General features: G+C 61.8%; 2 protein-coding genes across 5 annotated transcripts; one reads left to right on the forward strand and one right to left on the reverse strand.

The window, feature by feature from the left end:
- Positions 1–1173: 1173 nt before the first annotated feature.
- On the reverse strand, positions 1174–8872 carry RNF166 (ring finger protein 166). 4 transcript variants are annotated; one of them, XR_007506770.1, is made up of 7 exons: positions 8638–8872; positions 7077–7233; positions 6071–6183; positions 5582–5696; positions 4922–5029; positions 2535–3926; positions 1174–2197 (listed from the first exon to the last, which is right to left on the reverse strand). XR_007506770.1 is itself a non-coding variant. In XM_049806492.1 (7 exons), the coding sequence occupies exons 3-7, from the start codon at positions 7167–7169 to the stop codon at positions 3861–3863; spliced, it is 495 nt and encodes a 164-aa protein (XP_049662449.1). In that variant the 5' UTR covers positions 7170–7233; positions 7839–7990; positions 8638–8718; the 3' UTR covers positions 1174–3860. The 4 variants fall into 4 exon arrangements, 3 of the variants coding, with proteins under 3 accessions (XP_049662449.1, XP_049662447.1, XP_049662450.1); XM_049806492.1 differs by adding an exon at positions 7839–7990 and having other exon boundaries at positions 1174–3926; positions 8638–8718; XM_049806490.1 differs by having other exon boundaries at positions 1174–3926.
- An 85-nt stretch (positions 8873–8957) lies between these two features.
- Positions 8958–13105, forward strand: CTU2 (cytosolic thiouridylase subunit 2). The gene is made up of 15 exons (XM_049806472.1): positions 8958–9080; positions 9274–9348; positions 10309–10387; positions 10475–10534; positions 10615–10675; positions 10875–10984; positions 11077–11348; positions 11426–11561; positions 11704–11835; positions 11952–12043; positions 12149–12240; positions 12326–12407; positions 12491–12557; positions 12635–12693; positions 12771–13105. The coding sequence occupies exons 1-15, from the start codon at positions 8992–8994 to the stop codon at positions 12832–12834; spliced, it is 1470 nt and encodes a 489-aa protein (XP_049662429.1). The 5' UTR covers positions 8958–8991; the 3' UTR covers positions 12835–13105.

A 13105-nucleotide genomic window follows, 5' to 3' on the forward strand; every position in this document is an offset into this window, starting at 1 on the left:
GCCCTGGGACTCATTAGCATGGGCAGCCCCCGGGGAGCCCCCGGGCCAACCGCTGCCCGAGGGCTGGCCTTGGCTGCCAGCAGCACAAGGGACGGCATTGGGGACAGCCCTGTCCCCCGGCACTGTCACCCCACTCGCCCCGCAGACAGGGCTCCCACTGCCCATGGCATCCCCCTGCCCAGGCTGGCTCGCACCCGGCATAACACCACCCCCTCTCGACACCCAGCTGGGGTAGGACGGAGCAGTCACCCGGGCTCACGGGGACCCCTGACACCCCTTCTCCCCGCAGGGACGGGTAGCCCCACATGCCCATCCCCTCCACCATGGTACCCTCCTGGCCCCAGAAAGGCTTACAGAGGCTGTTTGGGGAGGACCGGGGAGCAGTTAAGGCAGTTCCTCAATGCGATCAGCTCTGGCCATTGTAGCCCCAAGACTTTTTCAGTGCCCCCGGGGTCAGGAGCCATGCTCTGGCCAGCGCCAGGACAAGAGTGAACCCCTGTACCCCTCCAAGGGGACACCAGTGGCTGGTCCCAGGATTGGTCCCCCAGGGAGGGGGAACGCAGGTTCAGCCTGTGCCCAGGCTGGAGGGATCGGCTGCACGGAGCCAGCCTGTGTCCCTGGGGAACCCCGATAGCCCCATGGGGGCTCGGAGCCAGGACACCTCCCAGGGACATCCGCAGAAGGCCAGCGAGGCTTTGGGGACAGCGCACAGTGCCAAGTGTCCTCCCCCATGTCCTCCCTCCGAGCACCAAGACCCGGCTGCCAAGAGCAGGCATGACTGTCAGCAGCAATGCACACAGCTGGGGGGTGCCAGGAGGGGTGCACGGGGGATCCCCGATGCCCCCAGCAGCAACGCCAGCCCCTGACAGGTTTGGCAACAGCCGGCACTGGGAGAGCGGGTTGTGAAGTGCTTGGTCAGAGAGAGATAAGGGCTGGGGAAGCGTGGGGCGGGGGGGGGCACCTAGGGCAGGGGTGATGAAATGGCATTGCCAAACCTTCTGTGGCGGCACAGCTGCCATTAACAGGAGGAGCTGACAAATTGGGGACAAAGGTGTAAAGACAAGCTCTGCGTTTGGGGAAGGAGCAGCCCAGATAAGCCAGGGTGGGGGGCACCCACCCCCAGCCACGTCCCGCACCCCAGAGCCACAGCAGAGACCACACAGGGAGGCCACCTGTGGATGAAACTGCCTTTATTGAGAAAAATGGTTTGCTACAAATACGTCATTGATTTTATTCTTCTTCAAAAAACAGTACGTCTCGTTAAAAGTTCTAGTTATGCAAAAAGTTGCAGGTAACACACTAATGAGCACAGCCGGTGGCACGGTGGGAGCACCGGCACAGCCCGGCTGGCGGCAGGCAGAGCCAGACCTGACCCTGCACAAAGTGGGGAGAGGCAGGAGCTGCCTGTGCAGTGCAGCCTGCCTGCACCCTCGCAGCCTGGGCCCTTAAAGTGCTTTACAAAAGCAGCCATTGCTGCCCCTGCTCTGGTGTCGCAGGGGAAAAAGGAGGAGGAGGAAGGAGACAGAGAGGTTAATAGTACTGCTCAGAGGCAGGGAGCTCCCTGCAAGTGAGAGCTCTGATGGAGGCTGCTATGGGACCCGATGGTCCCAGCTCAGGATGGGACAGGGAAACCCTCCTGGGTCCCTTTTGGGAGATGCAAGTGCTCTCCATCCCGCCAGGGATGGCCCCCAGGCTGGGCAGGTGCCAGCAATGCCGTGCTGGTAAGAGAAGACCCCGTCCCTCCTCGCTAGCAGGCTTGAGGGAGGGGAGCAGAGCAGCTCCAGCCCTTTCCCTGCCCTCTGCCAGGGGAGCGGATGGTCTCTACATGCTCCTGGTAGGGCTGCCGGTGGCACGGGGGAGCTCACAGCCCCCCAAAAACACCCAGTACTATTTAAATCAAAAGTAAAAAACAAGACGGTATTGCTAGAGCAGAGCTGGAGCTGGAGCCAGGTCTCAGATAAACCACGAAAGGGCACTTCTCCAAGCAGGGACATGCAGAGGGATTGCTCTCCCACACCTCTTTCTCTGCAAACCCCTGCGGGAACGTGGCACGGCTGGTACTGTGGGATTAGTGCTGAACTAGCAGGTCTGCAGGTATCACACATCACCGCCTCCCCGCGGTTCCTCCACTGAAAGCCTTGGGCTGATCCAGTTGCTGGTGTGACCCCAAAGGGTGTCAGGGTCCCTGCAGGCAGCTCTGCAAAGGGGGGCCACGCTCAGGCTGGCAGCAGCCCATCCAAGGCCTGTCAGAGGAGATCTCCCTGCCACCCTCTCCCATCCCAGCAGAGCAGAAAGGAAGGGGACCAGGGGAGGACAGGTCACCGGGATGCCATGGAGCATCTCTCAGATCAACATCTGCCCAGGTGTGCCCTATACCCAGGGAGAGACCTGGGAGAGGGAAACGCAATCTCCTGTTTCAGGGGGACAAGATGCTCAGCGTTGAGGTCTTGCATGGGCAGACGTCCCTCCCACACACCCATCACCCAGACTCAACCCAGCTGCTCTGCACTGAGTGCCAGTGTGCCACAACTAACCTGCCTGCTCCCTCACTGCCCGCTCACAGAGACAAAACCATCGCTCCAGATTACACCCTGCCCACGGCCACATCCAGCACCGCCACAGAAGCTCTGCCTGCAAGGGTTAAGCCATCCCGAGCCTGACCACACGTCCTGGAGAGGTTAACGGCTCAGAGAGCACATCTGGCCAAGCAGCTCTTGGAGAATGGAAGTGGTGCTGCTGCTCCTCAAAAAGGCAGCCCAGCGAGCCGCTTGGCACCCATTCCTCCAGCTGACAAGGTGCTGCTCTGACCTGGCCTCTCCTGCACCACCACCCGCCTGCGGAGAAACATGAAGACAAGGGAAGGGAACGGCCCCAAAACAACCGAAGGACACCCGCGATCTTCCCATGGCCCCCCACAGAGTCCCACCCGCCGGCCCAGGGTCCAGCTCCTGCTTCCTGCCTGATTTCAAATCCACAGCATGTTCATTTGTTTTGTTTTTTTTTTAAAAAATATACTTTCTTAATAATGTTCCATAAAAATACTCTTGTCCCCAGTGACGGATATTGCAGTGTGAAGAGTAACAGCTTCTGTTCCTGCTCTATAAAACGTGGAAAAGGCATCACGCCGATTAATGTAGAAAAATGCAAGAACTCAGTATCACAAGAGCCGGTACAAAACGAGGAAGGTGAGAGTTTCACTGAACGCCGGACACCATCCCCTTGGACTCCTCCGAACCCGCTGCCATCACAGGGCACACTAGGGCAACCGTCTCGCCCTGGGATTCAGCCTGGCCTGAGCAGTAGCAGGCAAAGGAGGCAGCTCCTGCCTGCAGCATGGGGGATGGGACAGACCGACGTCTCTGGTAATAGCCTTGCAGAGTTTAAAAAAAGATGCTCCGTGCCGTTTTCTTCCTTTTCAAAAAGGATGTGGATGATGGCAGTTTCAAAGTAGGGCATTTCTGCATAAAATGCATCATAGTTTTATGTACCTATTCAACTGCAACATAGAGCATGAAGACAAATGGTGCCAAAAAGCATCTAATAATAAATAGATCTGGATACAGGTATATACTCCGTATACGGATATGAAATGCCTAACCGAGGAACAATCCCAGCCCTTTGGCGCCGACTCCTCTCTCATCCTAGCAGCGGACGTCTCTGCTCACTCACCGGTTCAGTGCGATGCTAAAGAGACTCCACCTTCTTAAACAAGGTGGGATTTGCCCAGGGAAGAGAGGTGGCAGCGAGTCTCCGGGTGTGCCGGGGGTTGACGAGCAATGTGCCTCCCCGGCAGGAAGGCCGAGTGTGCAAAAGGAGACGGGGTGATGAGGGGGATCTGAACCGATGCTCCACAGTCACCCTCAGTTCTCAGAGAGTGACAGTGCCAGGGCAGCTTGCAATGCTGCCTCCTCATCGATGTTATAGTCCTAAAAAAAAACAAAACAAAAAGAGAGGGGCAGTCAGAAGAGTTAGCACAGCCAGGCCACACAGTCTCCATCAAGCAGTGGGGGTAGCCCAGGCAAGGAGCCCTTCCTGCTCCTTATCATGCTACCGAGGTTGCGAGCCTCCATCTCCTCTGGCATACAGGTCCCAGGAACGTCGTGCTCTTTGGGATGTCCTTTGTGCCCACGGTCCCTCTCCTGCCTGGAATCTGCCAACGTCAGCCCTGCTCTTAGACCCGGCAGTGGGCAGGGATGAAACATGCCCACGCAAGAAGCTGTGGCCAAAGCACAAAGCTTTCTAGCAAGGCCACAGGCTTCTCCAGTGCTCCGGTTCGGGTTTATGCAACACAGCGATAGCTCCCTAAGTGGGGATATTTCTCTGTAAATATTTGGAGGTTCCTTTCCCTGACATCTAACGGCCCTGCAATAAAAGCAGGATGCTAACAAAACCTCCCCTTGGTCCCAAGCCTGGGCGATCACACCCTAACCCCCACACAAGAGGGGTCAGCAACCCTCTGAGAGTGGGGCCATGGACCCCCCCCAAGCCCTGAGGCTGGGCTGCTCCCCTCCCACTACTTTCGAAGCCTCAAAGAAAAGGGCTTTTGTGCTACAGTTCCTCAGGGGAAGAGTTTAATGGAGCACGCAGAGGAAACAACCTATCTTCACAGAGAGCAGTAACATTTCCCTCTCCTCCTTCAGAGACTTTTTCCTGGTGCATCTGATGATGGCCAGCTCAAGCACACCCTGGGGCAGGCGGGGAGCCCAGCCCCACACCATGGGGGCCTCCCGAGTGGGACTACGGGTGCACCATGTGCCTCCCGCAAAGCCCAAAGGACGATCTGTCCCCTTCCCATCGTGAGGGGCTGCAGAGTGGGACAGGCTGGTCCCGGCATGGGAAGGGAAGGGCTAGTTTCATCTCCCAGCCTCTCAGCAAGGGACACGGGGAAGATGATCCCATTTCAGCTCAGAGCTGTACTCACCACAAAAGTGTCGTAGGAGAACTTGTGCCTGTGGAGGAGGTGCTGGAGGAAGTTGGCACTCTTGTAGCTGGGGTCCCCCCAGGGCATGGCTGAGCAGACTGGGCACACCTGCAGCAGGCAGGGACAACAGGGAGCCATAACTCACGGGCACAGACCCCTCTGCCTCTATCTCTCAGAGAGGTGAGTAGTGGTCCCCCCCCTTTTCTAACAGAGGGTGATATGCAGAGGATGTGCTAAATAGGGGGTCCCTCAACCCCCCAGCAGATCCCGCAGTGCACAGAGCCTCTGTCATGTGGCCCAGGCTGCTTTCAGCTCACTGACAAATTACATGCGCATGCAAGCAGAGCTGCCAAGTTCCCCACCAGGTCAACCCAGCAGGGATGGGGAGAGGAAATCCAGCACCATCCAGGTGGCAGGCACAGGGAGATGGAGGCAGCTTATTCCAGAGAGCCTCTAGCAAAGCAAACAGAGGCAGGTCCCCACCTCCCATCAAAGACATTTAAAACAAACTAAATGAACTGGAAATGTATTTGTACTTTATGCACAGCAGCAGCTCTGCACGCCAGTGGCCTCAGCCGCAGCATCAGCTACAGCGTATTTGGATTTCCAGGAGTTACCGTGCACAGAACCAGCCCGTCCCAGTGCCCCAGCATCACTCACCACTTTGTTGGGGTCGTTGCGGTGGTTCTCCATGCAGTGCTTCACCAGCTCCTGCTGGTCCAGGTTCCGGGCCCCGCAGTACGGGCACACGAACGTCGAGCGATTGGGAATATTGCTAAAGAGAGCAAGGACAAGCTCAGATCCCCTAGGAAGGGCTAGATTGACTCCTTCCGAGCAAACCCAGCCAGCCCCTGCTCAGCTTTGTGATAGCGACCCAGAGCAGAAACCAGACCAGCCTGTTCCCACCCCAGCCATGGGCTGAACCACCCTGGTTTGGTCAGTCCTTCCTCTGGCACCACAATATGAAACACAGGGCAGTGCAGGGGCTGCAGATGCCAGGAGGGAGAAGGTGCTGACCTTTCTTGCTGTGAATACCCAAGAGAAAGTAAAACACATGCTTGGATTTTAGGGCCTGTAATGAAGATGGAGGGGAACATTGGTGCAGTTTGCAAGGAGGGACAAGTTTCCCTACCCGACGCACGGCAGTACCTGGGAATAGGTTGGGACGTGGGGACAACTGGAACGAACTTGGGGCAGTTGGCCATCTGCTCCTGCACCTTCGCGCAGGATGAGACGTGAGAGCGCATTTTCGCAAGGGTCACCTGGAGAACAAGAGGAGAAGAAACGTTTCTGCAGGCTGCAACACCTTCCAGATGCAGCGCTGGAGCCTTCGCTACAGGTCGGGAGAGCAGTTTTGGTCCACCAATGTCAAAGCAAACACTGGTCTGTGCAGGATGACCTGCACCAGCGTGGAAACGCTGCACCAGCTGGTCCTTCCTTGCAGGACTGGGATTTGGGGTTGCATGCTCGCTGCACGCGTCCCCAGAGGTCACGCACAAGCCACCCAGCCTACATTATTGTAGCACTAGCTCCATTTTCCTCTGCAAAAGAAGAACTGCTGACAGGCAGACACCCCAAATGGTTTTGACACCGTCCAGGATCGCTTCTGGGCTACAGCCAGGGAGTTACAAGAAGATCCCCAAAGCTAACGGAAGCCAGAAAATACATCAGTGGAGACGCACCGTGAATCACAGTTTTACAGCTGGTCCCAGAAGCGTCCCAGATCAGACTGCCCCAGGCTGGGCCAGGCCATGCTGCTGGTTCAGCCTCCCCATGGCCGTTGGGATCGCTGCACCTTAAGCGAGAGCTAAATCCTTACCCTCATTAGGAGCAGCAGCAGAGCTGGTTTGTCTCAGCCTCTCCCGTGTTGTAGGAAAGACCTCAGCCTGCTTTTGAAGATCCCCACCGTCTAATAATAGCTCTAGTCTGCTGACAAAGGCAGCTAAGAGAGAGTGCCTCCGTCTCTGCACCTGGCTCACAGCAGCAGCCGTGACATGCAGGGGACACCACACCTCGCAGGCGCAGTTTGGGGACCCGCTGAACAGGGAACTCCGCGAACCCAACCACGGACAGCAAGCGACCTCCCTCCTCTGGCAGCACGGCTGTGGGATCGGCAGTGGGACAGGGACAGGCAGCCTTCCTCTGCCAGCTTTACCTTCTTGCTGCAGCCTCTGCAGGGAGCCTTGTAGGACGAAAGCTGTTTCTCCACGCTGGAGGCCTTTTCCACCTTCTTGGGGTCGAAGGGCATGCGGCAGAGCGGACAGAGTGGGGATGGCACTTGCAGGCAGGGTTGCAGGCACTCCCCGCAAAACCTGGGGGCACAGAGAGCAGTGTCGAGTGGCCCAGCAGCATCCTGGCCCAGGAGGAGGAGGAGGGCAGAGGGGTGAGCAAGACCCCAAGCCCCAGGGCACACTAGTTCTCAGGGACTCCTGCACTCCCCAGGCTGCAGGGCAGCCCCAAAACGCAGGGATCGGCATCCGCACTGGGAGGAACTGGACAGAACCGGGAGCTTGGGAGAGGGCACGGGGAGGCCAGGCACAGCCCAAGCCCCGAAGGAGCTCCCTGGACGTAAAGCCGGGGCGCAGACAACGCCGCTGCTCTGAGACCTGCATCCAGGAGTGGATTTGAAAGGAGCCAAATAAAAACCGGTGCCGAGCATCCAGGCCAGACAGGAATAAAGCGAGCGAGCGCGTCAGAGTCACGGCTCACCTCCTTTCAAGGTCCCTTACGCCTGCAGGAACGCGGATGAGAAATCAAAGCAGCGGAGAGGAAGCGCGAGGGAGGCAGCCCCGGGCAGGAGGCAAAGCAGCTCGGTCCTCACAAAGTCAACTGTCACAGGGGTCCCCATCCCCTCCGCCTGCCCACCCAACTCACATCACCCAGAACGGCAGGGGGAGGGACACAACACATTGCTAACCCTCTGCTGCTGCACGGGCGGAGGGGGCCAAAGTCATGGTGCTCCTTGCTCCGGCACGAAGTGCCCCCAGCCCCAAAAGAGCTGGGGGGCAGTGGAGGGGGACCAAGCAAAGCCACGGTCTCCACGGGAGACCAAGGTGTCCCAAAAACAGGCTGTGAAAGGGCGGACAAGGAGATGTCACTGGAACGCTGGGGTGATGAGCGGACCCCACCTCCCCGCAGCAGCACCCACGGATGGCCTCTTCGCAGAGGCCAGGGCACAGCACCCGTGGGTGGCCCACACTGGGAGGGTAGGCGCTGGGGCAGGATTCCCACCCAGGTGAGACCCCCAGCCAGCACTGGGGGAGATCCTGGGGGCAGAAACCAAGTTTGGGTGCTGAGAGAGAAGGGGGCTGGGGTCGTGGGCAAGGACCCCTGGGTGCACCCCACAGAGGGTCCGGGCTGGGGGGCAGAATGGGGGTGAGGTGGGTACCGGGACAGGGCAGGACCCAGGTCGCCGGGAGGGGAAGGGGATTCGGGCTGGGGAGGGGGCAAGGAGCCCGGTGGTGGTGGAGCAGCTGGGGGTGGGAGTAGGGGGTCCCGGGGCCGAGCAGCGGGACCCAGGTGTCAGTTGAGGGGTGGGCTGGGGGTCCCGGTACCGGCTGGGGTCACAGGACAGAAGGCCCGGAGGGGGTCCCGGTGCAAGGAGAACCGCCCAGCAAAAGCGATAGCTCCGACCCCAGAAGGGGAACTGGGACAGACCGGGGATGGGGGGGGGGGGAGTCCCCTCCACCGCCCCCGGGCCCCCCACCCCGGCTCACGTGTGTCCGCAGCCCGCGATACCGACGGCTCGGTGAAAAACCTCCAGGCAGATGGGACAGCTGAACTGCGCTTCCAGCGCCTCGGCGGCGGGACCGGAGGAGGAGGAAGAGGAGGAGGAAGAAGACGAGGTGTGTGTGTGGGGAGGGGGCGGCCGGGGGGACCCACCCGGGGCCTGAGGCCGCTGCGCCGCCGCCACCAGCAGGTTCCGCAACATGGCGGCGGCGGCGGCGGCGGCGGCGGCGGGGGAGAGGGTGGGCGGGGGGGGAGGGGCGGTGCCCGACGTCAGCGCGCACCGTGGCGTCATCGCCGTGCGCCGGGGGAGAGGAGCGGGGCGGAAGGGAGCGGGGGCAGCCATGTGCGAGGCGGCGGCGGCGGGGGAGGATGGAGGGTGCGGGGAGGACGCGGCACCGGCACGGCGCCGACGACGAGCCCCGGGAAACAGGTGGGAAGATCGGGCTGGGGCCCCGGTGCTGTCGCTGGTCGCCGTACCCCCCCCCCCCCCCCCGCCTCCCCCGTTATTCCTCCGGTAGCCGCTCCGTGCTGCTCGGTCCGGTGCTATCCCCGGTGTTCTCCTTCCCCCCCCGGTCCCCGGTGCCGCCCCCGGGGGTGGCCGGTGACCGTCCGTGTCCCCGCAGCCACCCGCGGACCTGCGTGAAGTGCGGGCAGGGATCTGCCGCCCTCGTCATCCGCGTCGGGGACGCCTTCTGCCGGTGAGGGACACGGACCGGGCGGGACGGGACGGGGGCGGCGGGGCTTGGGGACATCGGGGCTTGGGGACATTGGGTCTCAGGGATGTCAAGGCTCGGGGACATTGGGGCTCGGGGACATTGGGGCTCTGGGATGTCGGGGCTTGGGGACACGGGGATTGGGGACATTTGGGTCTCAGGGACATCAAGGCTTGGGGACAATGGGTCTTGGGGACACGGAAATTGGGCACATTGGGTCTCTGGGATGTCAAGGCTCGGGGACATTGGGGCTCGGGGACATTGGGGCTTGGGGACATCGGGGCTTGGAGACATTGGGTCTCTGGGATGTTGGGGCTTGGGGACACGGGGATTGGGGACATTGGGTCTCAGGGACATCAAGTTGGGGACAATGGGGCTTGGGGACACGGAACTTGGGCACATTGGGTGTCTAGGATGTCAAGGCTCGGGGACATTGGGGCTCGGGGACATTGGGGCTTGGGGACATTGGGGCTCGGGGACATCGGGGCTTGGGAATATGGGGTCTCTGGGATGTCAAGGCTTGGGGACATTGGGTCTTGGGGACACAGGGCTTGGGCACATTGGGTCTCTGGGATGTCAAGGCTTGGGGACATTGGGGCTTGGGCACATTTGGTCTCTGGGACATAAAGGCTTGGGGACATCGGATCTCGGGGACATCAGGTCTCTGGGACGTCCAGGCTTGGGGACATCAGGGTTTGGGGACGTTGGGTCTCTGGGATGTCAAGGCTTGGGGACATTTGGTCTCTGGGACATTGGGGCTTGGGGACACAGAGCTTGGGGACATTGGGTCTCAGGGACATCAAGGCTTGGGGACATCGGATCTCTGGGACATCTGGTCTCTGGGACATCAAGGCTTGGAGGGAGGGGGCTCAAGGACTTGCGTCCTGGGGACACGGGGGCTGGGTGCCATAGAACATGCTATGGCTCAGGGCCGTGTCCCCGCAGTGGCTGCTTCCGGGAGTACTTTGTGCATAAGTTCCGTGCAATGCTGGGCAAGAACCGCGTCATCTTCCCGGGAGACAAGGTACTGGGGGGGGGGTGGGACACAGAGGTGGGGGGGACACCTGGGTGGTGGCACCAGGGCTAATGACCGTCCTTCATGTCCCTGCAGGTGCTGCTGGCGCTGTCGGGGGGACCGGCATCCAGTGCCATGCTCCGGCAGGTCCAAGAGGTGAGAGTGGGGGTGATGGGAGGACTGGGGGGGTGGGGGGTACAACTCACCCACCCCCCCTCACCTTGCACCTCTGCCAGGGGCTCAGCCGGGAGACAGCCAAGAGACTCCGCTTCATCCCCGGCCTCATCTATGTTGATGGTAAGGATTAACCCCGCTGCCCATTTGCTGCCTGCTCCTTGCCCCGCTGCCTGCTCCCAGCACCGTGCCCAGGGCTGGGGGCTGCCGCCAAGCCCAGGGAGGCTGTGGCACCCCGGGGTGTCCCCTTGCCCTGGGGATTGGGGTGGGTGCCCCTTCCTCACCGTGGCGGCGGCCCCGGTGCTGCCCACCTGCCTTGCAGAGGGAGCAGTGCGCGGGCAGAGCCCGGCACAGCGGGAGGAGAGCCTGGCTCGCATGGAGACCCTGCTGCAGGCAACCGGCTTCCCCTACCACCTGGCCCACCTGGAGCAGGTATGGGGACTAAGTGGGGGGGGACACGCCAGGGCAGGGGAACACACCTGGCTGCCCCCAGCCCCACACTGGTACCCCCCTCTGCCCCACAGGCGCTGGAGCTGCCCGCATCCATCCTGCGGCCGGGGCCGGGGGGTTCCGGCGAGCCCGGCCCCTCCTACAAGGAGGCTGTGGAGGGCTTCATCCAGCAGCAGCGGCAGGAGGGGGACGGGAACGGTGGCACCTCGCTGCCCAGCCTTGGCACCCAGGTGGGGGATCTGCCTGCCCCCCGCCTGCCTGCCGCTGCCCGCACCCAGGAGCTGCTGCGGCTCTTTGAGGCCGTGGAGACACCGACGGCGAGAGAGGAGCTGCTGCAGATGCTGCGGTGAGGGGCCGATCCTGCCCGGCGTCAGCACCACTCTTGGCACGGTGGCTCTGAGCTGGTGTCGCCTTGTCCCCCAGGATCCACCTCATCCTGCAGACAGCCCGGACCAGGGGCTACGCCAAGGTGATGACGGGCGAGAGCTGCACCCGGGTGGCCATCAAGCTCCTCACCAACCTGGCGCTGGGTCGCGGCGCCTTCCTCGCCGTTGACACGGTGAGCAGCCTGCCGGCACCCTGTCCCCAAGCTGGGGATGGCGATCCTCACCTGGAGGGGTGACGCGATGCCGTGGAGGGAGGCGGGGGCATGATCTGTGGCTTGGTGGTGGCACGGTCCCTCGGCAGCCGTGCACCCGCAGGGCTTCGTGGATGACCGCTACGGCGACGTGATGGTGGTGCGTCCCATGCGGGAGTACATGGCCAAGGAGATTGCCTTCTACAACCACTTTTTTGACGTCCCCACCGTCGTCGCGCCGCCCCTCCCCACCAAAGTAAGGACATCCCCTGTCCCCTGGTGGGGGGGATCCCAAGCTCTGCATCCCCATGGCGGGAACGGGACGCTCCCCCCCCCCCATCCTGCCCCTGCCCTCTCCGCTTGCTCCCCCAGCGCCAGGAGAAGCCCAGCATCCACCGCCTGATGGAACGCTTCCTCCTGGGGCTGCAGGAAGATTTCCCCTCCACCATCAGCACTGTCTACCGGTATGGTGTCCCCTGCACGGGGACACCCCAGGGTGAGGGGGGGTGGTTTTTGGTTTGGGGGTGAGCAGGGGGTACACACGTTTACCCCCCCGATGTTGGCTGCAGGACGGGTGAGAAATTGAGCCCAGCTCCAGCCAAGGCGAGCAGCGAGTCCCAGCGCTGCCTTCTCTGCCTGTGTGCCCTGGACATCGCTGGGGGTAAGTGGGGGGGGGTACTAGGGGATTTGGGGGGGGGCAGCCATGCACCCTCCCTAGTTGTAACCCTGCCCTCTGGCTCTTGCAGAGGAGGAGTTGGCCCTGGAGCCCACGCTGATCACAGAGGAGCCAGAGTGGAACGGGTGCTGCCAGGACACAGCGGCAGCAGGGTAAGCATTTGGGCAGGGGGGGGATGCTGTGCCAGCACCGGGGCCAGCCGTGCCAGCACCGCTGAGGGTCCCTGTCCCCGCAGGGCTGAGAGCAGAGCTGCCTTCATCCCACTGCTGTGCTACAGCTGCCGCCTCACCTTCAAGGAGCTGGTAAGGCTTTTGGGGGACAAGGGGGTGGCTCTCCTTGGGAACGGGGGGTCCCCGTGCCCACGGCCCCTCTCTTGCAGGGTCCCCTCACCACGCTGCCACCCTACGTGCGTGCTGAGGCCCAACGCAGGATCCGCAGGTAGGGGGGATGGAGTGGGGGGGTGTCCCCTCCCCGCTGCCATGTGCGTCTATCCGGACCGTGTCCGTCCTTTGCAGAGCAGAGATGAAGCAGCAGAGCCAGGAGGTCCCGCTGGAGGATGAGGAGCCCAGCGAGGGCTGAAGGGGCTGAGGCCAGTGGGGGATACAGACCTTCATCCCTTGGGGGTACCGGTGGGGCAGGGTGCCACCCCCCTACCAGGGATGCCTCATAGGATGGTGGGGAACCAGAGCTCCTGGGGAACCCTGGCACCCAGGCTAGCTGCTTTTATGCCCCATTTTGGTTACCCCCATTCAGTGGGACCCAGGGGTGCTGGTACCCACCGGGGGCAGCAGGTCCCCAGTCCCACCCAGCTCCCCACCCCAGCTGCACATCAGCCAGGGAGGCCTCAGCT

This window comes from Accipiter gentilis, chromosome 7, assembly GCF_929443795.1.
Source record: "Accipiter gentilis chromosome 7, bAccGen1.1, whole genome shotgun sequence".
Classification (NCBI taxonomy): Eukaryota; Metazoa; Chordata; class Aves; order Accipitriformes; family Accipitridae; genus Astur; species Astur gentilis.